A 27561-nucleotide genomic window follows, 5' to 3' on the forward strand; every position below is an offset into this window, starting at 1 on the left:
CCCTTGTGAAGTCATTTATTTGCATCATGTCAGACCAACACGGCCGCCACAGAATCCGCAATACCTGGCAACACACGAAACAAAGAGAATATTAATGTCGATCCCACAGGGCTTGACGACATGCGTAGCAGACACTCTTAAGAAGAAGAAAAAAAAAAGGCAGGAATGGTTTTAACTCACCGCAAAGGTTGCTGCCAATTTTGACATAAACGTAACCCTCGTTTCCCCACTCGGTGCCCCAGGAGTTTTGCACTATCCAGAAGGGAATTTCCCCTACAAAAAAAACATGCAAATTGAATTTACAAAGCATCACTTGACGTGAAAGCATAAAAGGCCGTATAATGGTTTTGTACAAACAATAAGTGACAAAAAGTGAAAAGAACTGTTAAACACAAAAAGGATGCACCCATTCACTCTATTCAACTGCTATGAAAGTATAGAAAATGCGTCATTTCAATCACATTATTTAATTTAATTATTTGTTAGGGTGTTTGTGTGTGTGTTGGCGGGGTCACCATCTTTGTCAGAATGGTGTGGCTTTTCAGAATTTTCACAAACACCGATCTGAAAGTAAAGAGAAAGACTGATGTGAAAATACACAAAAGGCTGTTTTTATTTTTTTGAGGGTGTGTGGATGGGAGATGGGGCGCACCACCTCTGCCTTGATGTCAAAGCGTTGGTATGAACTTTAAGTGCCGGGGAAACGGCAATCTAAAAATTTGCGAAAGGTTTACCGAGAGTAACCAAAAGATGTCATTAAGTATGTGTGTGCCAGTTCTGTATGTCAAGGGTAGAGGATGGCTTGGAAATCTGGTGTAAGATCCCCTCACAAACAACAAACAAGGTTTTTTGGATAGCTCAGCCTTAAAGCCACACCTGTTTGACATCCCATAAGAGGTAGCGCAACCCCTCTCATTGACAAAACCACTTAAAAATGATATGAAAACAAAGCCTTTTGGATACATTCACATCAGCTTTTCCTAAACTTTTAAAGTGACACAACCCTTCAACATCCCAACTGAGATGGCACACCCCCTCTCATAAACACAGAATTTCTAACTCTTACATAACACTGTGATGATGTAACTGCACCTTGAAGTTACAACATGGTTAACATCCAAAGAGGCTAACGACCTAAGGGAATAACAATAATGGAACAGAATCCAATGGAAGTTTTTTTGTTTGTTTGTTTGTTTGTTTGTTTTAACCGAGAACGCTGCAGAGATTATTATGTTTCTGACATTAATAGCGGATGAAACACAAGGGAAACTAAAAAGGCAAGTTGATTGTGTTTGTGCATTTTCAATATGTTCTTTTGTGTTTAATGGCCACGGGAAAATCATGAATTCATAACAATTCTCTGACAGGACCAGGCTAATTTTAGGCTTTCTTGGTTTGTTTACTACAAGGGCTTTAAATGAGATTTTTTTGTTTTGTTTGTTTTTAGTGCTGCGGTACAAGTACAGGACGAGTACATTTGAACTCAAGGTGTGCTATACTGGAAACGAAACACACACAAAAAGCCCTACGTAATTAAGAGGAGCTGCAAGTACAATTGAAACATGATGGTTAATAAATAAACAGAAATAGCAACAATATTAATAACCATACAATTCTAAAATGTGGTTGGTGGATGACATTCTGTCAGAGGTGGGAGTTGAAAGTGCTTCTGAAAGGGGACTCTGCAAGATGTTCCCAACAGACCCTCACAATGGCTTTGGGTCACATCTCAGTTTCTGGTCAGGTGGGCCGTTCCTCCCTATCACACCCATCCCGGTCTCACTGCCATCGCCCATGTGAGCATTAAAGTCCCCCAGCAGAACGAGGGAGTTTCCACCTTCTCTGCGCCTCTCGCCGTCGGCAACTCCAGAGCGGAATACGGTCCAACCCTCTGTCGAGGGGACTGCTACCAGAGCCCAAGCCATGTGTTGAGGTGAGCTTGACCATGTCTAGTCAAAACTTGTCAACCTTGCACACCAGCTCGGACTCCTTCCCTGCCAGAGAGGTGACATTCTACGTCCTTTGAGCCATCTTCTGTAGCTGGGGAACGCACTGCCAATGCTCCTGCTTTCAGGCTGCCACACAGCTTTGTACGCAGCCAACCTCACACAGGTGGTGGGTCAGTGGGAAGGGGGACCCACGTTGCCTCTTCGGGCTATGCCCGGTCAAGGACATGGGGGCAGGCTTTCGCCATCGAGCCCCACCTCCATGGCCGGCTACGGGCGGCGTCCCCGGCGAGACACGTCCACGCAGCAGAAGACAATGTCCATATATTTTATTCATCAGAGGAGATCTATGAACTGTACTTTGTCTGGCCCTGCACCTATGACATGTTTGACATGGATGACCCTACCAGGGGCATAAAGCCCCAGACAACTTAGCTCCAAGGATCAGTGGGACACACAAACCCCTCCACCATGATAAAGGTGGTGGCTGGGAGGGTGAAAAAAGAAATCGAGTAAAAAAGATGTTCTTGCCATTGTCGATGCTGAAATCAAACCTAAAATCATTTTGCACAACTTGTGGCGGGTGTTGATTGGGGTACCCGTAGCGTCATATCCCACCACCAGCACAGCGTGGTTGGGCCAGCGACTGGAGCAGTGGTGCTGGATGATTCCTCCCAAGTAGTCTTGCCAGCTGACCGCATCCACAACGGCGGACAGAGGACCGCTCTTGACCAGCTCTGCCTTCATCGCCTCCTCTTTACCGCTAGGTGGTCAGAAGAGCAGAAATGACATCAAAAAAGATTATTGTTTCATTTTCAACTAAAGCAACTTTTAATGTATGTTCTACTAGTATAAAATATTGTTGGTTGTATTAGCGCTAATGCTAATATTTCAGGGAGAATGCACAGAGAATCAAAGAAATGTTCATAATTAATGATTCCAAAATGTATCAATTACATTTGTTTATTTACGTAAATAATATTTTTTTCATTTATTTATAAACTAGTACGTTTATTTTCTTATTTTTCTGTACTTTGTGATGAGCACTTCTTAAGTGGTAAAACTCATTCTCGAGTATGATGAAAAAATCACACTTTTGCCTCTGCAGGCAGATTGCTATAGGAGTCAATGAAAATAATCCTCAAATCAAATGACAACGACCCAAAGTTCAATGCTTTTCCATGAGCGGAGAGTCTGTTTTCACTGACTTGATTGCCATCTTGACGCATGAGGTCATTTCGACGTAAGCTCGGAATTGGCCATATAAGGTATAAAACAACCTGAGCAAAGCGGTGCACTCACACAAGATGGCGTTCTTTTTTTTTTTTTTTACCTCTTGTAAAGTTGTCATTTTGACACTATGAGGATTCTTCGGTCAATATATACAGTTAATCGAAAATGAAACTACTACTACTACACCTGAAACTACTGAAAATAATTTTTCATTAAAATAATTGAAACATCCATCCATGCATTATCTATACCGCTTGTCCTCACAAGGCTCTATCCCAGCTGTCTTTGGGCAGTAGGCGGGGGACACCCTGAATTAGTTGCCAGCCAATCGCAGGGCACACAGAGACAAACATCCGCACTCACAATCACACCTAGGGGCAATTTAGAGAGTCCAATCAACTTACCGTGCATGTTTTTGGAATGTGGGGGGAAACCGGAGTTCCCGGAGTAAACCCACGCAGGCACGATAATTGAAACATGTTTCAGTGTTTTCAGTTATTAACAAACTAATACATACATGTGTTGTTTCACATTTCTTCTAAAATTGTATTCTTTATATATGTAGGCACAAAAAATGAAAAAATATATCATTATAAACATAAAATATGTTATTAGATTTATTTCTTCATTTAACTACAAAATAACATTGTCTCACATCTAAAATTAAAGTATACACTGATCAAAGAGTATATAGTTTTTTTTCATTTAAACAAATAAAATATATTAAAAAAAATTCCAACCTTATATTTGATTTTAGTTCAACAAGCAATTACACTCCAACAACTAAACGTGAGGTGTTGTGAACCTGTGACTTGTTTACACCAGTGTGCTCTTTAGTGATCAATATCTGTGTTGACACAGCAAACATGACATGTCCTGAACCCTTCTCTGTCCTTGAACGTCACATGATTTTCTTTTGAAATAAGGGGGTGTTCATTTTTAAGCTTTTATTGTCTACTAGGCAGGCGGCACGGTGTTCGACTGGTTAGCACGTCCGCCTCACAGTTCAGAGGTCGTGGGTTCGATCCCGGCTCCCGCCTCCCTGTGTGGAGTTTGCATGTTCTCCGTGGGTTTTCTCCGGGTACTCCGGTTTCCTCCCACATTCCAAAAACATGCTTGGTAAGTTGATTGGACACTCTAAATTGCCCCTAGGTGTGATTGCGAGTGCGGATGTTTGTTTGTCTCTGTGTGCCCTGCGATTGGCTGGCAACCAATTCAGGGTGTCCCCCGCCTACTGCCCGAAGACAGCTGGGATAGGCTCCAGCACGCCCCGCGATCCTTGTGAGGATAAGCGGTATTGATAATGGATGGATGGATGTCTACTAGGCTTGTGTCGCTTGTGTGACGGCTCTATGAGCTGGCTCTTTGAAGTGAACGACCGGAGCCGGCTCCCTACCAATCTGGAGCCGGCTCCCTTTGAGACGCTTTTTTTCCCTTGAAGGCGCACGTGATTGGTCAATATGCGTGCCATCGTCTGTGTGTCTGCGCTGTGCCGTCGTCTGTGTGTCTGCGCTGCTTAGTGCGCTGAGCAGAGTGGGAGTCAAATTTCACTTTAAATTTGTTACGTATAAAAAAGCTAAATGTTTATTCTTGTATTTCATAGTTTATTTGTTGTTGCACTAAAAAGTAAATCTTTTTAATTTACATTTTGTTGTGTCGTGTGTTTTTCAGGGATTCTGTGTTGCTTGACTTTAAAGTTGCTTACTACAGAAAAGTTAAACATTTAAATTAATTAAAAGTTCACTGTAGAGTGAAAAAATAAAGACTATTATAATATAGTAGTATAATACATTTTTTGAAATTAATTATTAATTCGTTTTGTGCATAATGTTACATTATTATTGGTAATATATCGATTAAAGCAAAAACATCTGAAGAGCAGTTTGGGAGCCGAAAGAGCCGACTCTTTTTAGTGAGCCGAGCCGCAAGAGCCGGTTCTCTAAAAAGAGCCGGCATTCCCATCACTATTGCCTACGTGCTTCAGAAAAAAAAAACGGCATTATTACCTGAAGTCGTAAGCAGTGAAGTTCCTCAAGGAGACGCCGTCTTTAGGACGGGAGAAGAAGTGACACATTCCATTCTTGGCCTTGTAGGGGTACTCAGGCTGTGGCACCAGGTTCACTCTGGTCTGCACGGATGAGATAATGTTAAATGAATATTAATGATGCGCTTTTGTGGTATTAGTGACATGATTTGGCAACAGACGGCCTTCTCTGTCTAGTTGTGAGTTGACTAATAGAGTTCTCGTGTTTTTGACAACCCCCAAATGGCTTTTTAAAACAAAAATGGTCTTGGTCCGATTTTGATTTGTCTTCAGACCCTTTTTCTTGGTCTAATCATGTCAAGTTCATGCTGCTAAGTAACATGGGCAGGGCTTACCGGTCACAGTAGCTCTGGTTTCCCAGCATTACAAGACACTTGGCATTTTCACTAGATATTAGGGGTTATACAGAACCGCCTTCTGCATTTGGTAAAACCAGTCAGGGATAAAGATAAGAGAGAATGAAAATGAAATGAGAAAAGGAACAACAATGTTGATAATTTGCATATACACGTCACTTCCTGTCAAATTACAGTACACGCGTCTGATCATCAGTGAGCTGACAACTTACTACAATCTTCGCCTAGCCTTTGGCGCCTTCCCAGAAATATGAGACAATTCATTTTCCTCAGGACCAGGTTTTAGACCACATTTCTCACTGAGGACAAAAAAAAAAAAAAAAAAAGCATGGACCACCATGGTTTTGGTATGTTCTCGCCCCCCCCAAAAAATCAAAATAAAAGAGTCAAGACTTGAATAGCCAAAACTTCGGTCACTAGGCAACCCGCTGTATCAACTAAGCCACAGCTGCCCAGCAGGGCCAGCATGTTGCTGGGGCCCTGCCAGGATGCTGCTGGTGGCTGGTGACCAGCTAGTCTTGCTGGTGTCACCAGCTACCAGCAGGGCAACAGCAGCATGTTGGTCTTGCTGGATGGATGGCGTTGGCTCAATTGGCAGAGCCGATTGCCCAGTGACCGCAGGTTCACCTGTTTGACTCTGGGCCGTTCTATTTTGCTTTTGCTTCTGGTTTGCTTGCTTTAGACACCGGCATAACCAGCATGGAAACACAACTCTATGCCTTTATTTTGAAACTCAAAACTTCCTGTGGCGCACTGACAAAACCTTGACCATCGCTACAAGGCAATGGGTTCACAAATAAATGTCATAACCACTAAAACCACTTTGCTAAAAAAACACAATGGCTAATCATAAGAATAAGTTAGCATGGATGTGTATTTTGATGACACTACTTCTCGTCATTGACGGACATTACGCTGCTCCAGGCACAAATGTACCTCAGGTAAATTTGACTCTTCCAATAACATTATATAAATGCATGCAAAATTAATGAATGTTTAAGGCACTCAAATGATAAAAATTAGCAGATGTCCTTAATGACTTAGTGACCTTTTTTGAGAGTCTCACTGCAGACAGTAGAACACAGAGGGACGCCACACAGCACGTTTCGTGCCTCTGCTCTGGAGGACAAAGAGCTGAGGAAGCTTGCGCCGATTCGATTTGAAGTGGGTGGTGTCAATAGCCAGTCACAGCTGAAATTCACCTCCATTCGGTGGGTTGGTTCATGTTAATGTAAAGGAATGAACACTGGAAGTATTTTGCATTCAAGGCAAACGAACACGGCACACCAAAAGGCCTCGGCTGACCCGTGTGCAAACAGTGCTTCAAATCGGTGGCAACAAAGTCGAGTAGCGCAACAAATTTGGCAAACACCTCAAGGACCGCACCCTGGCCTTCATGACGAATTTCAGCAGTAAATCTCCCGTTCATGCTTTACCTTACTGTATTAAACTGGTTAATGGCGTTAGTTTGGCTAGTGGCCAAAATTAATCTGCCGTAGCCGCTGTTAGATTTATGTGCAATGAATGTTGCTTGTTTTATTAATGGCACTAGCCAGGGGCCTGCAGCTAGCAGCCTTTAGCTGGCTAATGTGACTCCGTTGACCTGCAACTAAACCAAAATTAAACACAGCCTAATCTTTCACTGCTATGTGAAAAACAGAGAAAATATGACCCAAAGTCTCCTGAAGCTGCCAAAATAAACAGAGCTGTAGGAAAGTGAGGACCGACTACCCATTTACACAGTAGAACATTTTTAAAATTTTGTTCTTTGCAGTTTGTTTGCAATTGTTAATTTTCATTTGTTGAATATTTGCAAGTTATAACGCAGTTTGACACTCAGTAAAAACGTGATTGTTTTTATTCAATTTTTTTTCATTTTCTGATTATCTAGTAGTCGTGGGTTCGATCCCGGCTCCGGCCTCCCTGTGTGGAGTTTGCATGTTCTCCCCGTGCCTGCGTGGGTTTTCTCCGGGTACTCCGGTTTCCTCCCACATTCCAAAAAAACATGCATGGTAAGTTGATTGGATACTCTAAATTGCCCCTAGGTGTGATTGTGAGTGCGAATGTTTGTCTCTGTGTGCCCTGCGATTGGCTGGCAACCAGTTCAGGGTGTCCCCCGCCTACTGCCCAAAGACAGCTGGGATAGGCTCCAGCACGCCCCACGACCCTTGTGAGGATAAGCGGTATCGATAATGGATGGATGGATTATCTAGTAATTTTATTCATTGAATTATTTATCTTCTGTTCTGTTTCTTTCTTTCTGTTCTTTTTTATCCCAATGGTATCGAAAATGGTACTGAGTATCTTCCTGGGTATTGTTATTGAGTTTGAAAGTATCGTGACAACCCTAATATTAGAGAGAGAGAGAGAGAGAGAGAGAGCAAAAACAATATGTTGTCTATATGTTCACTTGTAATGTGGCCAAAGTACAGTGTGTAGATAGAGTACAGGTTGTTGACTTGACGTTATCTAATATTGAGGGTTTGACTTACTTATAGTAAATAAATGTATTCATGTGGTTGAATTGTTTTTGAGTGCAGGATAAATCTCCCGTTGTCAGTTTAGGTGCGATAAATACTTACAATTACCTGGTCATTTCACTCATTTCAAATGTCTTTTGAAAACTGCTTGAAAGAAAAAAAATCCTAATTATTTAATATGAAGCAATTTTTTCGAGTAGTAAAATTGTTATTTTGCCTGGTAACTACTTACTTTTATTATGAAGCAATACAGTTACTAACTCAGGAATTTTTTTGAGCAATTAATGAGTAACTATAAATAATTCCTTTTGTAAAGTAACGTTGCCAACACTAATAAGACAACTACTAATGTCATGTTGCCAAAGGGCACTTGCTTTGAGGCTAAATTTGAGATTTTGTGTGACTAGCCAAAATGAACAGAAAATGGACAATTTAAACCAAAATGGGTGATTTCCTGTGAGCTTTACAGCATGACTTCTTGGGACCTATTCATGGGTCTATTCATAATCCATATGCTTACCAAATTTCAAGTTGCCAACTAAAACAGTCTTTGGGCACTGAATTTATTCTGTTTTTAAAGTTCAAAGTACCGTTTGTAACCAGAGGAGAGCTTTGCTTGGGGAGCCTCCGTTGCAGCCTCCATTTTGAAAGCAGCAGTCGATGACTTGCTGCACGCTGAGCTCCTCCAGCGGCGCGCCTGCGATAGCACTGGCCGCTTGCATGGCGCCCACCACGCTAAATGCCCAGCAGCTCCCGCACTGCAAAAGATGAATGATCAAGAAAAGCTAAGGTTCAAACCCCTAAGGGAGGTATTACTCCAAATCCGGTCCTAAATGACCATCCTCGGCAGCAGATTTTTTTTTTTTATCCTACTGCCTTTCCAAAATTAGCTTCTCTGTGACTTTGTAAAGGAGACCGGGACAAAAAGAGTTCATTTTAATACATGAGGCTATCAATCCCGGCGCCACCCTGCTGGTCAAATAATTGCCCTAATTTATCCTTAAAAAGCTGTCTATTATCAGACACGCTGCTCTTATTAGATAGACACACAGTCATCTTGAAATAACTCAAACACCATGAACAACCTTCTATTTACAGAAGATTTTTTACATCTGACCAAGCAGGGGTGGTTTTATGGTGCCATCTGGTGACTGTAAGGGTCTAATTGTAGTTATTAATTAAACCCATGTGTTTCTATGGATTTGACTCATGTAGCACGCTGAGAATCACATCACACACACTTCCAACATTCAAAATCGCAACAACGGAAATAGAAGTCGACCTACCGAACCACTCTCAAATAGGAAAAGAAAAAAACAAGAAAAAAACAATTGAAACATGGCAAGCTGAAATATTAGTTGAATGTAAAATATAAATATATTTAAAAAAATATAATTTACTGAAATTTTATTTTAAACAATAAAATTAAATTCTAAAAAATACAATACTGTGCAGTCAAATGAATTAATGTATAATTCAAACATCCATCCATTATCCAATCTGCTTATCCTCAAGGATGGCAGGCGTGCCGGAGACTATCCCAGCTGTCTTTGGGCAGTTGGCGGGTACACCCTGAACTGGTTGCCAGCCAATGCAGGGCACAATAATTCAAACATTAAATTATTAATAATGCAAAATTACATGACAAAAAAAACAATTAAGATTTAAATTAAATTAAAATGTAGTCCTTTATATTGCACATTACATTAAAATAGAATTAGAAAATAAAAATGATTATGAAATAACTTGAAAATTTGAATTATATTATTTAATTAACTATAATTAATTAATTAATTATATTAAAATTCAAATATAATCAAATTAAAATACATTAAAATGAAAATTAATTACATAAACATACATTAAATAAATCACATTAGAATATATTAAACCTCCAAATACTGTGAAGGTACTGTACAAAATAAATTAGATCAGTGGCTCTCAAATGGTCAAACATCTTTGTATTGGATTTTTAATATCACTCTATAAGACTGGACCTAATAAAAATGTAAAGTAATAACATAAAAAAAGAAAAATTGTATTATTTACATATATAATGAATATTTATACTTAAAAGTTAAATACAACTGAACTGTACTCAACAAACATACTGTACTGGATTTTGAAAACATTACAGCCACTGTAACACTATGCACAATTCATTTATTTTAAATATTTCTCTCTGAAGACTGACACTGAGAAAAGTTCTTGGATTGGACTGCATTTGAATGCGTAGCTGTACTTAATGAAGTTTCTAGCAAGTCCACAATAACATCTATGTTCGCTGTCAAGATATAAATACAAGGCTGCACTGTATCTCCAAAGTTGTTTCTGTTTTTTTAACCCAAAAACAACAAGAACCGATTTTGATTTGTTTTTTTTGTTTTCAGCTAAAAATACATCTCTCTGTGTTCCATCTTACTGCGTGCTGGTTCTGGACCGGTGCCACCACTGCTCGGTCCCTCCAGTCAAATTTGGCCGGCAGCTCCTTTGTCTTCGCTCCAAGGAACGGTGGAGCGCGGTCTGAGATTGCTCGCAGGTACAAATCTGCCAGGAACAAAAAGAATTCAATGTTCTGGCCAGATGGATAACATGCAAAAGCAGCTAGAAATCAAGTCAATTCCCTATGAAATTGCACTTGAACGCCAGGAGATGATGTTGCCCAGGTAGAGACACACAAATTGTGGAGTGACAGCATCACAGCAACGGAAGAGTATTTCGAGTTCATCCTACCATGGAATTTTTCAGGTGAGAGGGAGGAGAATCGATTGATTCCATATTTAGCAGACTGAGGTTGTGTAGAAAATGAGTTCAGGTACGCATGGCGCTCCGTAGCATCCTGGGTTGTCCCAAAAACCAAAAATAACAGAAAAAAATTAATAAAGCCACTGTTTGCTTCTGTCAATTTGTATTGAGCATCGTAGTTTATGAAAGTAAAAGTGAACTCATGTAATGCCGTGGATGATTTGTCAAGTAGAATCTAACCATTCACTTTAAAAACAGTTATGTCAAAAATAACCCAATTTGTGTTGGTTTGCACAAAACAACTCAGAAAGGTGGGTCGAACTGGCCAAGTAGAGGGTCGGTCCCTTTTCGACCCAAATTGGGGCTGAGCCATTGGCGTCTGCTGTGGCACCGCCAAGCTGTGCTAATACAGTATTCCTGTCAGGCAGAAAATTCAGTATGTCCAAAAATAGTCAATTTCATTTTTTTTTTTTTTTTTCACAAAATCAATTACTACTGGTCTATTCCCATGCCATTGGTTTTCTTTGTACATTAGTAACCAATTGAAAGTGTTAAAAATAGCTTTAGAATAAATCTATTAACTCTCTTGGACACTGGAAGTGTCTGAGAAGTGTTTCAAAACTCGGACTGTTTCCTCACTGCACAGGAGTGGTTCCTCAAAATTGATAGTTTAGCCGCTTTTTACACAATAACAAGAGAAAATAGTTAGGTTCGATTTATTTGAGTAAGCCTGTTTGTTAAAAAACGATGGCCGTAATACTTTGGTGAAAGAAGCATCAGCATGCAGATTAATTCCTGCGTATTACGCAGTTTAGTCAGCACATCATTTAAGATAATGCATCACTCTGAGAAGGACGTTGGTTGGATAGATGATGCGACCACAATTGTTTACTTTTGTCAAGTATTGAACACTAGACACCTTTTCAAGCTGTTGGAGGGTCAGAGCGGGCGTAGACTTTGATGTGCACGGTTATATGGGCCATTCTATTGAATTGGTTCAAATTCAGAGTTGGAAAATGTGTGAAATTTGTATTTTATTTCAGAAAAACTTCTATTGTATTCATGTTGCACCATATCTAAGGGGCACAAATATAGTAAAAATACAGTCAATTTTCAAATAGTATTTTCTAGCTTTTCCCTAATATCTTGCCTGTCCCTAAAATGTGTCACTACCGAAACACACAATTACAGAAGAATAAAAATAATTCTACTAGCCGATTCATATTTTTTTCCATTCCCCCCTCTACAGAGTATTTTTTATAAATCAATATGTATGGTTTTGACATCAAAACCAATCAAAATGAATGAGTCATGTATATGACATTTTTCATTGTAAAATGTAGAAAGTTGATCATATTGACTTCAAAAGTCATCATCAATTAAAACAAACATACCCTTAATCATTATCAAAAATTGTTGGTTGATAATTCAATACTTTTTATTTTTGTTAAAACATCAGTTTTTTTGGGAGTGACTGCAACATTTCAGTAGTGGACATATTGTTGCTGCTGATGCAGTAATACTTTGTGTGAGGGTAGCATTGTAATCACTTAACTACTTTTGCTATATTTGAACTTTTAACATGTATTATAACGAATAAAACATTATTTTTTCCATTTTCTACTGCTTTGTGCTGTACTCAGGATTGCTTCCAAATGAAAATTTAATTGGAATGACAAACATTTTTGTAACATACATTTCCCTGTATGTATGTTCCCTCTCCCTGTTTTTTTGAGAGACATCTGGTGGTCTTGTCTTTTCCTCCATGCTCTTCTGACTTTCCTTTGCTCTCTGTTGGAGAATTCATTGGTAGACTTCAGCTTTCCTTCTTCCGTCCATCTCTTATTTCTTTCTCTTTCCTTTATTAAATATTCTTTGGATTTCACTGGGTCATTGTAACCCTTCACCTGTACTCTGTCTCTGCTAGGCTTTTTGGCATTTTGGTGTTTTTCCCTTCAAATTAAGATAAAATATGAAATAGAATATTGTTAAAATCAGAGAGATCTATGTATGACATATACACAATACATACATCAATGTAAAACGTTCACCATACATTTAAAAGCAACCAAAATGTTCTATTAAAGTAAAGTATATTTTAAATTGGCAAAAATCTTCTACTTTTTTTTCATGAATTGAAATTTAGGAGTTAGAGATTGGTACAGCCACCTCCCAATAGGAAGTGACATATAAAAGATGACTTTTTATACATTCAGTTGAATGTATAAAAAGTATTATGTATTTAAAAAGTATTACAGCCATCGTTTTTTAACAAACAGGCTTACTCAAATAAATCTATCCGAACTATTTTCTCTTGTTATTGTCTAAAAAGCGGCTGAACTATCAATTTTGAGGAACCACTCCGGTGCAGTGAGGAAACAGTCCGAGTTTTGAAACACTTCTCAGACACTTCCAGTGTCCAAGAGAGTTACTAGATTTATTCTCAAGCTATTTTTAACACTTTCAATTGGTTACTAAAATACAAAGATAACCGATGGCATGGGAATAGACCAGTAGTAATTGTATCTCAATTAATGCCTTGTGGTAAAATAGATCATATCAAGACATTCCTAAATATGCAAGGTCTGAACACGTCAGTTTCAGCAGTTTCAACCAATTCGGTAGAATGGCTCATATTGGCTACCTGTGGCAAGAAAATAAAGTGCGTCGAGTCTTGTCACCGAAATGCAAAGGTGCATTTAGTTAATCAGGCGATTGATCAATGCCAACAGACTTTCAAAATGTCCATATTTTCTACTTTATCTCACCCGTTTCCTATTCTTCATGTCCATCCACACTTCTCCCTTGGCATATGTGCCATGTTTTATTGTTCAATTAATAATAATACAGTGCAGTGTATTGCATTTGCAGTGCCAAAACCCCTTACAGGATCGCAGTTTTTATGCTGCAGCACATCGATTGATGTGCGGTGCTCAGTCACTTTTTTAGGCTAGTAATTACACGTGTTTATCCCCCCCAAAAAGAAGTGCTATTTTGAGGGGGGTCCCTGCACTTCAATTTTCTGATACCTCACTTGCCAAAACAATGACATTATTTTTGGCATAGTATCCTGACTGAATAAAGAAATTAAAGCTTCATAACTTTAATGTGAACCTAAAAAAACAAAACAAAAAAAACTCTAGATTTAAAGGAAAACAAAATGTATCCAAATTTTAGAATGAATAAACTGCTTAGATTGTCGTATTTGTGATTCATTGTGCAATGTCATGTGTGTCAATAAAGAAGGAGCAATACATGTTTATCATTAGTCTAAAAAAAATCCAAGTAAATTCAATGATCTTATATTTTTATACATACATACACTGCAAGGTGGACTTTACATACCTTTATCACACTTGAAACGCATATTTCTTCCGTTTTTACGGTTTAAATCAAAAAGCCAAAGTGGACAGTACGTTCCGCATTTTCGGGATTTGCGTGTAGGGCGTGGTCTGTAATGACGTACGATGCTCATCTTGTCATATCTTACCTGAAAACAGCGATGGAAGCTCTCAAACTCGCCTTTACCCTCGTACATGAGGTGGCAAGGACCCCCAAATTGAGTAAAATCACCCGCCACGTAGTTCAAATGCTTCAATTCATCGTCCCAACTCGCGTTTTGGCAACACAGCGGGGCGACGACGGCGAAAACTGTCGCCATGGCAACACTGTACAGGCAGCATACATTCATTTTGGTTCCAGAAAACTTGGCGTGACTAAAACGACAACACTTGGTACACATGCGGAAGTGGAAACGTCACGAAAGGTAAGCTTGATAAGGAGTGGACGTACCGGCATTCCTTCTAACAGACATCAGAGGGAGACATTACTAAAATAACCCCCTTTGAGGAGCTAAAAGCTAGCGTTACAATATATGGATACAGTATTACAATTAATTGAGGGGGGGAAAAGTTCGACTCTTTTTAATGAGTAACAAGAAGGTCACTGGTGGCTGTAACCACGCCGGACGACAGGAACAACCACACGCGCGCGCTAAATGGACGCTCAACAGACTTCCTCAGCCCCACCCGCTCCCCACTGTCCAACCTCCTGTATATTTTTCCATTTATTTATAGTGACTGCTATTGTGCAATATTATCTATAAAAAAAACTGCCATATTATTGCCACAATTTTGACAAAAATCTCTATATATTTTCAAAAGCATGAAGAAATACAATTCCGTTGCTGGCACAATACAACGATTGCTCAGTCACAAAGATAACTGAAAATGTAAAATGTACCAGTTTTTAGTAACACAGTTTTTAACAGATCAAAATAATTATCATTCTCAAAAGACTTAATTATGCAAAAAGTCAAATAAATAACATGCCACCTAAACATTGCATGGTTCAGAATATAATCAAAGTAAAAAAAAATAGTCACATGCAGGCTTCACTTGAATAAATTATTCATTGAGTTCCTAAATTGAAACGACTCAGGGACATTATTGTCTTGTGCATAGACAAACTATCTTGTGCATTTGTCAACGAGAAAAAAAATCACTGTTAATCTTTTTGTGAATTATAAAATGATATATAAAATGGTCTGTTGCCCACAAGTGACCTACAATGCGTCTCCCTGTGGCAATAACGCCACTTGTACTGCACTGTGTCCGCCTTGAATTTATTCAATGCAATGAGCCTCGTAAATCTTTAAATCTCAGAAATGTAAAGAAATTGGTTTGCCTCAGCGACTCAGGATGAGTAGAGAAGAGGGCTGTCTTGTTTTGTGTTAATAAAGTCAGTTTAAGGAGGAACATACGACGTGCAGATACCAACCACGGCATAGCACAGTATTATGAGCCAATCACATTCGTGTGCACCTCAGGGACCACTCCGGAAACATAAACTCATAGAATATAAAGATGCATTTCGAAAGAAGAGGGCAGCTTTAATTCTCAGAAATGTGTATAAATTGGTTTGCCTCAGCGACTGAGGATGAGTAGAGAAGAGGGCTGTCTTGTTTTGTGTTAATAAAGTCAGTTTACAGGAGGATCACACAATGTGCTGATGCAACCTACAGCGGGGGTGTCCAGCTCCGGTCCTCAAGGGCCGCTTTGCTGCCCGTTTTCCAGCTCTCCTTGCTGCAACACACCTGATTTAAATGATCAGCTCATCAGCAAGCTCTGAAAAGAAGCTTGATTAACAATCATAATCTTTTGAAACAGGTGCGTTGCAGCTGGGATAGATGGAAAACAGGCAGGACACCGGCCCTTGAGGACCGAGTTTGGACACCCCTGACCTACAGCATAGCACAGTATAACATAATGAGCCAATCACATTCGTGTGCACTTCAGGGACCACTCGGAAAACATAAACTCTAAGAATATCACAAGAGCCAATATAAATGTGTACATTACACACATACACACACACACGCACACACGCACACATACCAGCACAAACACAAAGCTGGCAAATATCACTATAAATGTTTGTCACTCATTTACAAAATAATAACGTACATACTTAATAAAATCTCGGTCTACATAGGCTACTGCTTGTACCATCTTCAAAGACTGAAAGTAATGTACATGTTTGTTTTTGTGGGAGAGATGATAGCTTTATCAACCACGGTGGGTAACATTAAGTTAGCTTGTAGGAAAATATTCATTCATTTCTCCCAGGTTCAAATTCAAGTTATTTAGCTCCCGGTAGACAGTCATTCTCCCACACCCATCAAAATATTGATAGAACCATAGATGGGCACTTTACCCTTTTTTGCCGGCCCGTCCTCTGTCCGCCACCTGGATACCTTTCCGTCCTCGTCCCTCTGTCCTTATTCATAAAAATAATCGTCCTCCGATCCCGTCCCTCCTTTTAAAGAACATCCGTCCTTACATTCCATCAGTCCGCCCACTCACAGCTGCCGTCCGTGCACTCGTTCTTTAAAGCTCATTAGCTGGCTAATTTCCTATTCACATCCACGTCCACATCTACTTACCGGCTGGGAGTATCGTGAGTGAATTGAATTGGTTACAACTGTTTAACCAAGATAGCATTTAGCTGCGACTTCTCGCAGGTCGGTCACCTGACCAGAGCCCGCCAAGGGGACATCACGAGAATATTTGAGATTGCTTTATAATGCAATACTATTGCCTTTTATTGTTCAACTTTTGCGTTTCAATGCAGTAAGTTTTCCGTTTCTATTGCGTTATTTCGCAATAAAATAATTGTTGCAAAATAACCTAAGGTTATTTTAGGAGGAAACGAAACACTTCCACTTCCGGCTCCTTGGCGCTAACAGTGCTGACTATGCCTGTGCAATGTTACTGCAGGAGCACACATGATGTTTTGTGCAGTCAGTTAATCAAAGTGGTATTGTGTCCGTGGTATCGCAGAAGAGTGGTCTTGGTTTTTAAAAGAACCCAACGCAACACGTGCAGTCAGTCTTGATGTGGGGGACGAATAGAGGGACGGACGAAAACCCACTTTCATCCTTACTTAGTCCGCCCTTTTGAAAATACTTCATGTCCTTCATCCGTCCGTCCACATAATGGGCATCTGTCAATCCCGTTCCGTCCCTGGAACGGAATGCCCACCTCTGGATAGAACTAAAGAACAAGAGTCATCTTAACAGCTAATGAAGAAGCTAGTGTCTGGAGTTGGTTACATAAATTAACAATAGTTGACATGCTTCTCTTCGGTGGTTGTTTAATGTGAACAATGCTAAGGGTATTAAATAAGAACTTGTTTCACAGAAAATGTATTATAATGGAAAAGATGGTGTAACTAGACCCCTGTTCCACAAAAAAACAGCCAGTTCAAAGCAGAGCCCAGTCCCAGTTGAATGAAAAGGCTGTATTCAGAAATAATATGGCCAAATTCTAGAAGGCGGGTCTTTTCTGACCCAATAGTGGTGTACCTGTAACCCAATGTTGTTGATCAAATCCAAACCCCAAAATCTATATACCAATGGTTGGGTTATGAAATCAATGCATTTTGTTTTATATTGTTGGTGGGGCATACCCAACTGATGGTTTAAGAATTTAATCCATTGTTAGTTAAAACTGACCCAACCTCTGACCTAGTAATGTCAACCCACCAGTTGGATTACAAAATTGACCCAACAGTTTTAAGGGTGTGTTGTGTTGTTGTATTTTGTTATACATCATTATTAATAGCACACAAAAAGTGATTCCCAATCCCCTGCCTTCACTCTATACCTACAATAACACCACCGTAGTCGCACTCATCCGCAGCAACAGCTGCAGGGAATTTTTTCCATTCTGTTTTTTTTTTTCACTCCCTCTCCCGCTGTCCCGCTTTCACCGTCACAGAAGTCGAGGAAATGTCCGACGCAGCGCAGCAGCTGGCCGGTAGCACCGCCACGGGTGACAACAAGCCCTTCGCGGCCCAGTTGTCCAACGTCTACCTCAGCATCTTGGCGCTGTTCTGCTTCAAGCTCTTCGTCAAGATCTCCCTCAACCTGCTCACCTACTTCTACATCGTCCGCGGCAACCGCAAGGAGGCGGCCAGGATATCCGCCGAGTTTTACGACTACGCCCAGCAACGCGGTGAGTGTATACCGGACACCTTTGAATTTGAGAACCTCTGCGCTTGGTGGCAACGTGTCTTGATAACACGGCCACTAAGCCGCTGTGCTAATCAGACTAATTCTACTTAATTTGGTATTATAGTCATTTCATTATATTCACATTAAGAGATGATGAGTGATCCCAAACTGTGCCCTAATCATCTTAATGTCAACTATACATTAATTACTGTGGCAAGACACTACAAGGCTGACAGCTCCTTTTCTTTCATGTATTAATAGAACACAGTCAGCTAGCAGACACACACACACGCGAACACCCCCACACACACTGGCCTAGTTTCCATTCCCAGCCATGGCAGTGAAGCCCCTCTCCCACTCAAAGGCAACACCATAACAACATTCTTAGAGAGACATGAACACATTTTCAATAAACTAGTTATATATTTTCAAGAAAAAAAGTTAATTTTCAAGTAATATATTTGAAAAAGTGGTGTAAAATCAAGAATATATATATATATATATATATTTTTTTTTTCTAAAGGTTCTTTAATGTGAGGAATTTGTTTGCATATTTTCTAATTGAAAAGTAATACAGTATATTTTGAAGAAGAAAGTCAAACATTTGTAACAAAAAGTGGTATATTTTCCATAAAATATGGTATACAGTATTCTAAAGAAGTATATTAAAAAAGAAAAAAGTGGTATATTATCAAGAAAAAAAGTTGTATATTTGGGGTCAGTCACATTTTCAAGAGAAAGAATGAAGTTTTAAAATAAAAACAAACATGTACATTTGTACATGTACATTACACTTAAAATAAGTTGTATATTTTGAGGTAATTTTAAAATATTTTTCAAGATGTAAAGATGTTTGATGATGATTTTCAAGAAAGGAGTTGTATATTTTTAAAATGTATTCATTTTTATTGATTTTTTTTTTATTAAAAAGTTGTGTAATGTGTGTAGATTGTGTTCTATATTATTGAAGTGGAAATCACCCAAAACACATTTTTTTCAAGAATATGTTCCCACCAGGCCCACTAGTTGAAACACAACATTCTGATTAATATTGTGTTTGTGCAATATGAGTTAAGCAGCAAACTCCACCCCTTTTTAGCTATCTCTGGGGGTGGTCATTTTGTCACTTCTTTCCACTGAAAATGACATCACAACTGCTCAGGGCCCAGGTAACGACCAATTACGGCTCAGCTTCAGAAAACAGGTCAGCCGTGATTGGTCGTTATCTGAGCCCTGAGCAGTTGTGATATCATTTTCAGTCGACAGAAGTGACAAAATGGCCACCCCCAGAGATGGCTAAAACGGGTGGATTAACTCTTATGCCTTTACATTTAAAATTTAAAATAAAAGTTGTATATAAAAACAAATTTGAGAAGGAAAATGACAGAGATGTGAAACAGGCAGCTCAAGAAGATCCAATTAAAGAGAAAAATTCTGCCTTTCTGAAGCTTTTGTGTCATTCTGGCTACACATCAGGTGTGCCTAATAAAGTGTCCGCTGGGTGTATCACAGGTGCTTGATTATTTTCCAAAGTAAATGAAGCGTAATTACATATTGAGTGTTCCAGCTGAGCATAGTAAACACCTTAAATTGTGTACAAATGCCTACACTCACCTTCGCGATTAACCTTGTTATCTTTTTTTAGCATTATTACCTGTGTGATGTAGCGTAGCGTGATTAGCGATTGTTGTAAACAGCTCGTGTGTTGTAAAGAATTCTCAGCGGGAGCATTCACGGTTGACTGAATCACTGAACCAACGGACCATCGTTCTGATGAACAAACACATCTCTGCCACCCACAGGATCCTGGACGGACCGCTCGCCGCTCCACGACGCCGCCAGTCAGGGTCGCCTCCTCGCCCTCAGGACCCTCATTGTGCAGGTGAAGGTGGATTTCATTTGTGTCTCATGTTTATTGACATGTATTAGTATGCATGATTACTGTAGTGGCAACTCTTACTGCTTTCTTGCCACTGTAGGAGCGGGTGGACGCGACAGATATCTTCGCTCTCAGACTCTTTGTATCTCGTTTACTGAAAGGGAAAATAAATACAAACACAAACCAAATCCTCGCCTATTCCTATTATAGTCAACTTGTCAACATGTGTTTGATGATTCTTTCACGTGTCTAACGTTGTCGTCAGAAAACTGTGTGACCACCACCCGACCTTCTAAATGAGAATGAACGGCACGTCACATGACCAATATATAATCAACTAATACTAAGCACGTGCGTTACTCAGGGGTGATTAAACACAGTTTCCTACATAATACAAAACTAATATTTCCTCTTTCATAAATTTACACATTGTGCATCTCAAAATAATATTTAACAAAATAATAATAAGGAATTCAAAACAAAAAAAACATACTTTTTCAATATGGATCTACCAAAAAGTACTAATACTCAAAGTAATCAACTGTGAAAGGTATTTGGCATGGACCCCAAAGATACATCCTCTCAGTTGAGCAACTGAGAACTAAAGTGGGCCAACTCCATTTGTGTGATTTTTAAGAAATAGCAGTTTAGTTTCAAGTTTAAAATTAGTGGGCAGTCCTTTTATTTTGTACAATGCACCTTTCCTGGTTCATCAGTGCACCACTGTGCCAATTCCCATTTCCAACATGTCCACGCCTGTGCCCTCCCAGAAAAAAAAATCCCAGAAAATGAGGTGCAGAAGTTACTAGAAAGACTCAGAAAGTAAGACCTGCTCCATCTTGAGTGTCACTGTATCAACATGTGAATGTTATTCATCATCTTTCATGAAATAGTGATAGATTTGACGGATGTTTGGACTTAGACCACTATTGCAGTAAACTTTCTTGTTTTATCCCAATTTGGTTGTTTCTTTCAAGAAACCTACACGATACAGACAAGCATCCAACATTTGAAACTGAAGATGATGACAGAACCTCGGTTATGGCGAAAAGTCATATAATATGGTCCGAGTCCAAGCTCATCATATATGTGAAAATGCCAACATCTGAGGAAAAATACAATTTTTGTTAAAAAATAAATAAAAAAAGAATCCAGAATAAGTATTAATTGCCATATAAATCATTAAGCTATAAATCCTCTACATCTTATTGCAGCCACAAAACATCATTCTCCTGCGAAACGACAAAAATGGAGTTACTCCACTGTAGGTGTCACTGGCTCAGTTTGTTACATTTAATTAAATTAATTAATTACATTTACTATTAATTTATGGAGAAAATATCTGTAAATTCTTAAGTTATGTAAGGAAAATTACATTTGAGAAAAAAATGTTTTGTTTTCAAGTCTTAAAAGTTTAAAAGAAAAACTCATATTTGTAAATTATTTTTAAAAATTTGGTTATAATTTAATTGTATGTGAGAAAAATAGAAAAATACTTAAGGGATTTATTATATTTCCCTGAAACAGAATTTTAACATGTTGTGTGAAATGTACAATTTCAAGAAAAAAAAATCATACTTTTTCAAGAAAGAAAGTATTGTGTTCAATGAAAAAAGGTATACAGGATATTTAAAAAATAGATTATATTTTCAAGAAGTAAATGTCTTGTTTTCTATTTTATAAAAGTGTTATATTCGAGGAAAATTAACTATAAATTCTTGAGAAAATATTTTCAGATAAATGGATATTTTCAAAAAAATTAAAGTCACCATTGTTCTATAAAAAGATTTTTTTTTAAAAAGTCCTATTTTTTTTAAAATTGAATAATACAGGCAGTCCTCGTATTACGACGTACTACTACGTTTCGACTTTCCAACGCCCGTGCCTCCTCCTCCATTTTAGTCCCCAGCACCATATAACTACGTTTACATGCAGTCAGGTTAAAGTCAAAATTCCGATTTCTGAAACATTCTGAATATCCTGTTTACATAATTGAGCGGACAGAGTTGCTCTGGCATTTGAATAAGCCACTGTGATGGCGACGCACTGTCGTGACTCAATTGGACGTCATTTCCGCATGTGACTTTCAACTGTCAATAAAACACTTGATATTCATGTCACTCACCACATGAATGAAGCAGCCGGTTTCCTCCTCGCTCCAAAAGTGTGCTTTTGTGCTGCGTCTCTGAGCTTATTTACCTCTGCTTGTGTATTTGCGATAGATTCGCACCAAACAACGCACTTCCGCATACAAGCACTTCCTGTACTTCAAAGTCCAGCATTTCTTGCGGTTGAGCAATGAGCATGTGCAGAGTGTCTCGATCGTGTCTGTTTACACACCGGCAGTGTTAATCAGAAGCACTGGTTGCGCTTGTGTGCGTACTCCCATTTCAACAAGACTTTGAATGTGATTGGTTCATTGTCAACACAGCTACATCTTCAGTTATAAGAGACTGTGCACACTTGTGCAACCACATTATGTCAGTTGTTTAGATTTACTCCCACTGTTGAAAAATATTTATTTTTATGTAAAAAAAAACCTAGAAATTGGACAAGGGTGTGTAGACTTTTTTGAACATTTGTGTTTGGTTGTTTGCCGTTTCTAATGTAAAATCCATGTTTTGACTAAAGGCTGTGAAACACTGACCTAAGCCTGTGTGTTCGTGTGCGCGTGGGTGTGTTCAGGGTCACAACGTGAACAGTGTGACCATCGACCAGGTGACTCCTCTCCATGAAGCCTGCCTCGGAGACCACGCACCTTGTGCCAGAGCCCTTGTCGACGCCGGCGCTGATGTTGGTGACTTTTTCAAAAGACGGCGACGCCAACTGCTTTCCCAATGGTAACACCAACAGGGGTTGTTCACAGGTCAACGCTTCAACGGTCGACGGCGCCACGCCACTGTTGAACGCCTGCGCGGTGGGTAGCGCGGCGTGCACCGAAGTCCTGCTGGAAAACGGGGCCAGAGCACAGAGTCTCGCGCACCAGCCGTCACCCATCCACGAGGCAACCAGCAGAGGTCAGTACGCACTGCTCAGTATTTCCGAGAAAAAAGGTTCGATGCTTTCCAAAATTGTGTACATTTTGAAAAATTAGTCCTAAACCTAAAAACTGTATAGAAAAAAATTTAAGTTTTCAAGGGGAAAAAGTCTGCTATTTTCGATAAAAACACGTGATATTGTTTGGATTAAAAGAATAACATCTTTTTGAGAGAAAAAAAAGTAATATATTCTTCTAAGGTGAAAAAATGAAATTTTCTACAAAAAAGTCAAATATTTTCTTGAAATAATTTTTTTGTTTTTTTATTTAAAAGTCTTATATCCTTTAAAAAAATGTTTTAAAACTAGATATTCTATAAAAATGTTTATTTTTTAGATCAAGTGGTATTTTTATTACTGAAAGAAGGGATATTAAAAAAAGCCAAGTATTTTCAATTAAAGGTAATAAATCTTCACGTAAAGTAGTTGTGTATTTCCCCAACAAATGTTATATTTTCAAGAAAATATTAGTGTTTTTCATTTTAAGAAAGCTTTAAATCTTTGAAGGCGGGGGTAGGAAATGATATTCAAGGGTAAACGTTCGATATTGAAAAGAAATAAGTCTGATATTTTCTAGAAAAATGTTATGTATTTTATAGAAAAGAAATTGGATATTTGCCATATGAAAACAGTGTTAATTTCAATAAAAATTCAGATATATTGGATTAATTGTATATATAAATTATAATTATATATATATGTATAAATTATATATATAAAATTATTGTGAAAACAAATCATAAATGTATGTTTTCAATGCGGGGAAATCTGATATTTTGAATTTAAAAGTTTTGTATTTTGGATTATAAGAGAAACAGATGGCTATTTTTGAGAGAAAGGTACTTAATATATTTTATTGAAAAATATTTTTTTAGAGCAATGCTAATAAATTCTTGAGAAAAAGTTTTATATAAATTTTCTAGAAAAAAATCTATCTGTAGACATAAACTAGTATATTTTCAAGGGAGGGAGCTATTTTCAATATAAAGCAGTGATATATTTTGAAGAAAGAGTTTGAATTCCCCACCTGCCCCCTGTCAAGGTCATTGTAGTTGTGTGGAGGTTTTGCTGACATGGGGTGTGGATGTTGACATGGACATCCCTCACTTGGGCACGCCGCTCTATACCGCCTGCGTCTGCCAGGAGCTAGAATGTGCCAGGAAACTCCTCAGGGAAGGTATGTTAAGTTCAGTGGAGACTTGTAGAATTTCCCAGCATTCTTGAATGCAGCATTCTTTTTTTGTGTTTGTGTTTAATGATGCTATGTCATTGCTTTTCTGTCCATGAGTTCATCTTTACTGTTCTTGCCTAAAAGGTCCATCATTTTGGATTGTAAAATTCTGCAATAAAAGAAGTGAATCAACTCATCTAGTTACAAAGACTTTGTGATGTCCCAGTATTCTTGAATGCATCATTGTGTTTTTACAACAATGCCATGACATCATTCTTTTTAAACCTGAGATTTTGCCTTTGTTCTTCTTGTCGAAAAGGTTCAAAATGCAATCAATGAGTATTTTGGAATGTTAACGCTTAGCATTTCCCAGCCACCTCTGGTAAATGTGAACATTGGAGGTGTTTAAATACCATCCATTGGTGGTATTTACCAGAGCAATTGTCTTGAGGCTGACACAAAATGGCTTCTGAGACATTATTAGAGGTGGAAAAATCTCAAATCTGGTTAGAGCCTGCCTATCTGCGGTTTCATATATCACAAATTCACCTAGTGGTACCTCTACTTACAAAATTAATTGCTTCTGGAAGAAATTTCTTAAGTAGAAAAAAAAAGTAGAGACGCATTTTCCATGTAAATGCCCTAATCCGTTCCAAGCCCCCCAATATTGAGACATAAATGTTTTATATAGCATAAAAATGCATGAAAACATGTAACAAATACATGTTACAATTAAATTATTGCACAATAAATGAGAGTTGTGCATAATGTAAAAAAACAAAGAATAGAGTAAGGAATAAAAATTATGGTCGTTTACCTTTTAATTGCTGCCCTCATCGCTTTTTGCCCTCTTTGGTTCATGTTCTCTCTCAGAAGTGGTTTTTGCCTGGCGTTTTGTAAAGAACTGATTTAATAACGTGGCGAATGTCGATACATTACGGTCATATTCTTTGGAGAGATCAACTAAACGCATCCCTCTTTCATACTTTTCTCTTATCTCTTGCTTTGTTTGTATGGACAAAAAAACGATTTTTCTCCTTTTTTTCTTTTCGGAACACCTCATGGCCTGAGGGGGGAATGAGGAGGACACTGCACAGACATATCTATCACATCTATCTACCTGTCTATCTGCACACATAGACACATACACTAGAGGTCCCTCTTAGCCAATGGGATGCCAGGAAGATGCTAGGCTAGCCAATGGCAGAGGAGCTATGAGTATGTTGCGTTCAGGAAACCCTGGAGCTGCAAATCGCAGCCCATACTGCTAGTAGCAGCCCATACTGCGAGTATCAGCACATACTTTTACCTTTTGTATCCTGAAATTTCTTTCGTAACTAGAGGCAATATTTTCCTGTTGAGGCGTTTCGCAATTCGAAAATTTTGTATGAAGAGACGTTCGTAAGTAGAGGTACCACTTATTTGTGTTTTTTGTGTGCAACCTATCCTTCGCTATTTCTTAAAAAACTCAGCTAGGTGTGAAATCTGCACATTTTTGGGCTGTTTCTGTAAAACTCTAAGATACCACAAGACGGTGCCAAACCTTTGGCTAATAGGAATAGTAGTTCGTGTCCATGAAATACAGTGGAATGAACCCGCCCACAAAAAGCAAAAATCTGTAATTGACACTGCCCTCCCACTAAAAGTTTACTAATTGCTTCTATATGCCACGAGATGGTGACGAAGCTCTACTTTTGTCTACTGCCTGACTAAATGAAGCTTCTCTCCCTTTTAAGCAACATTCCTAGGCATGTGACTTTTCTAAGATCTTTGTACATCATGAAAGCCCTACGTTTAGCCTGGATTGTTAGCAGAAGTTAAAGAGGCTTTGCCATATCCGACTCACGTATTTTTTCTAAATCGAATAATCTGTAGACCATTTATTTTTGTGGGTCGTGTAAGATAAGCTTGAATTGATGTTAAACTACTTTGGGATCATAGGTTGAGGTATATTTAGTTTAAACTATTACTATAGGAATTTATAAGCATTTTCAGTGGGGGTTAACCGTACATGATATCAGTTGTTTCATTTTCAGGCGCAAACGTTCAAAAAGGCAAATCCCTGGAATCGCCTTTGCATGCAGCGGCAGAGAAAGACTGCACGGCGATGGTCAAGCTGCTGCTTGATTTCGGCGCCGACATCAACGCCCGGGACGGTGAGTGTCGGCGACCAGTGGATCTGGCCCCACCAAGCAGCTTGACGGAAGGCTTCCTGCTCCTCTACGAAGGTAAAGTCATGCTTGTCCCATTTATTAATGATACACCTTTTGTGATGATTTTTTCCCCCCGTTTTTGTAGCCATGCCACGACTGCTGAGTCAGCTGTGCCGCCAGTGCATCAGGACATTTGTTGGCCGGGACCGACTGCACCTCCTTTGTCACCTTCCCCTGCCGGGTCGGATCAAGAACTTCCTGCAGTACCAGTGACATTGTCTGCCTGGCAAAAATTACTTTTTAATTGCTTACATACAAATAGTTGAGTCTCTGGAGTGCCTGCTCATCCAAGTTAATCTTTTGTGAGCTGCCTGTTTCCCAAAACATGTGTGAGAGCGAGCCAGTACCATAATCATCCTACATAATGAACGTCACGTGGATGACTGGTGGACAAATGGATTAGCCATTGTAAACATTTGTAAGATAATGCACTTTAAAAACATGATATTGTACATTATTACATGTATTTCTGCATTGTACACTGTTAAAATCGCAATAAAATGCTTTATTTTATATTATCTGTCTATTGAGATGGGAAAATTCCCTACTTCCCTAATGGCGGGCTTCGTAAACCCCAGAAAGTAACTGCGGTCAAGCACCTAAAAAAGAGAACTGCTGGATGTCTCCTAAACTTGCTAGCAAATTATAGAACCATCTAACCTTCCCCTCTAAACAAAGATTGTTGAGAAAGTGATTTTTTTTAACAATTTTTGTTAAAAACTCAAACTGGCGTTTTTATCATTTCCAAAGAGGCTTCCGACCTCATCACAGTAGAGAAACAGTTCTTATTAAGCGGTTAAATGACATAAGATTGCACACTGACGCAGGGAAGGTGTCGGTGCAGCTGTTGATACAATTAATCTTAACATACAGTTGAACAGATCGCATGTTGTAAATACTTGTAGGTATTGCGTAATTGCTTGTGTGAATCACGTTGAGTTT

The 27561-nt window shown here is 38.9% G+C and overlaps 2 protein-coding genes across 6 annotated transcripts; one reads left to right on the forward strand and one right to left on the reverse strand.

The window, feature by feature from the left end:
* Positions 1-14806, reverse strand: ctso (cathepsin O). Of its 4 annotated transcripts, none has more exons than XM_086022185.1 (8): positions 14295-14802; positions 10793-10898; positions 10482-10606; positions 8650-8817; positions 5186-5307; positions 2501-2709; positions 181-273; positions 1-64 (listed from the first exon to the last, which is right to left on the reverse strand). In XM_086022185.1, the coding sequence occupies exons 1-8, from the start codon at positions 14544-14546 to the stop codon at positions 30-32; spliced, it is 1110 nt and encodes a 369-aa protein (XP_085878311.1). In that variant the 5' UTR covers positions 14547-14802; the 3' UTR covers positions 1-29. The 4 variants fall into 4 exon arrangements, with proteins under 4 accessions (XP_085878311.1, XP_085878318.1, XP_085878323.1 ...); XM_086022192.1 differs by having other exon boundaries at positions 2546-2709; positions 14295-14800; XM_086022197.1 differs by lacking the exon at positions 8650-8817 and having other exon boundaries at positions 14295-14806.
* On the forward strand, positions 14363-27115 carry asb5a (ankyrin repeat and SOCS box containing 5a). Of its 2 annotated transcripts, XM_086022218.1 has the most exons (8): positions 14363-14570; positions 18085-18321; positions 20123-20202; positions 22885-22992; positions 23066-23216; positions 24278-24412; positions 26443-26634; positions 26705-27115. In XM_086022218.1, exons 2-8 carry the CDS (start codon positions 18096-18098, stop codon positions 26830-26832), a joined length of 1020 nt encoding a protein of 339 aa, XP_085878344.1. In that variant the 5' UTR covers positions 14363-14570; positions 18085-18095; the 3' UTR covers positions 26833-27115. The 2 variants fall into 2 exon arrangements, with proteins under 2 accessions (XP_085878344.1, XP_085878336.1); XM_086022210.1 differs by lacking the exon at positions 14363-14570 and having other exon boundaries at positions 18045-18321.
* Positions 27116-27561: the final 446 nt, after the last annotated feature.

Source organism: Filicampus tigris, chromosome 2, assembly GCF_054856515.1.
Source record: "Filicampus tigris isolate MCC_2025a chromosome 2, RoL_Ftig_1.0, whole genome shotgun sequence".
Lineage (NCBI taxonomy): Eukaryota > Metazoa > Chordata > Actinopteri > Syngnathiformes > Syngnathidae > Filicampus > Filicampus tigris.

What these genes read in the sequence shown, in the direction of transcription:
- ctso (XM_086022185.1), bottom strand. Translation starts at nt 14,546, where the DNA reads ATGTGTACCAAGTGTTGTCGTTTTAGTCACGCCAAGTTTTCTGGAACC. An exon ending in GCTTCCATCGCTGTTTTCAG is followed by an intron (nt 10,899 to 14,294) that starts GTAAGATATGAC and finishes GGGACAACCCAG; the next exon opens with GATGCTACGGAGCGCCATGC. An exon ending in TTCACTGCTTACGACTTCAG is followed by an intron (nt 2,710 to 5,185) that starts GTAATAATGCCG and finishes CTGACCACCTAG; the next exon opens with CGGTAAAGAGGAGGCGATGA.
- asb5a (XM_086022218.1), top strand. Translation starts at nt 18,096, where the DNA reads ATGTCCGACGCAGCGCAGCAGCTGGCCGGTAGCACCGCCACGGGTGAC. An exon ending in CAGGAAACTCCTCAGGGAAG is followed by an intron (nt 24,413 to 26,442) that starts GTATGTTAAGTT and finishes TTTCATTTTCAG; the next exon opens with GCGCAAACGTTCAAAAAGGC. An exon ending in CTTCCTGCTCCTCTACGAAG is followed by an intron (nt 26,635 to 26,704) that starts GTAAAGTCATGC and finishes CCGTTTTTGTAG; the next exon opens with CCATGCCACGACTGCTGAGT.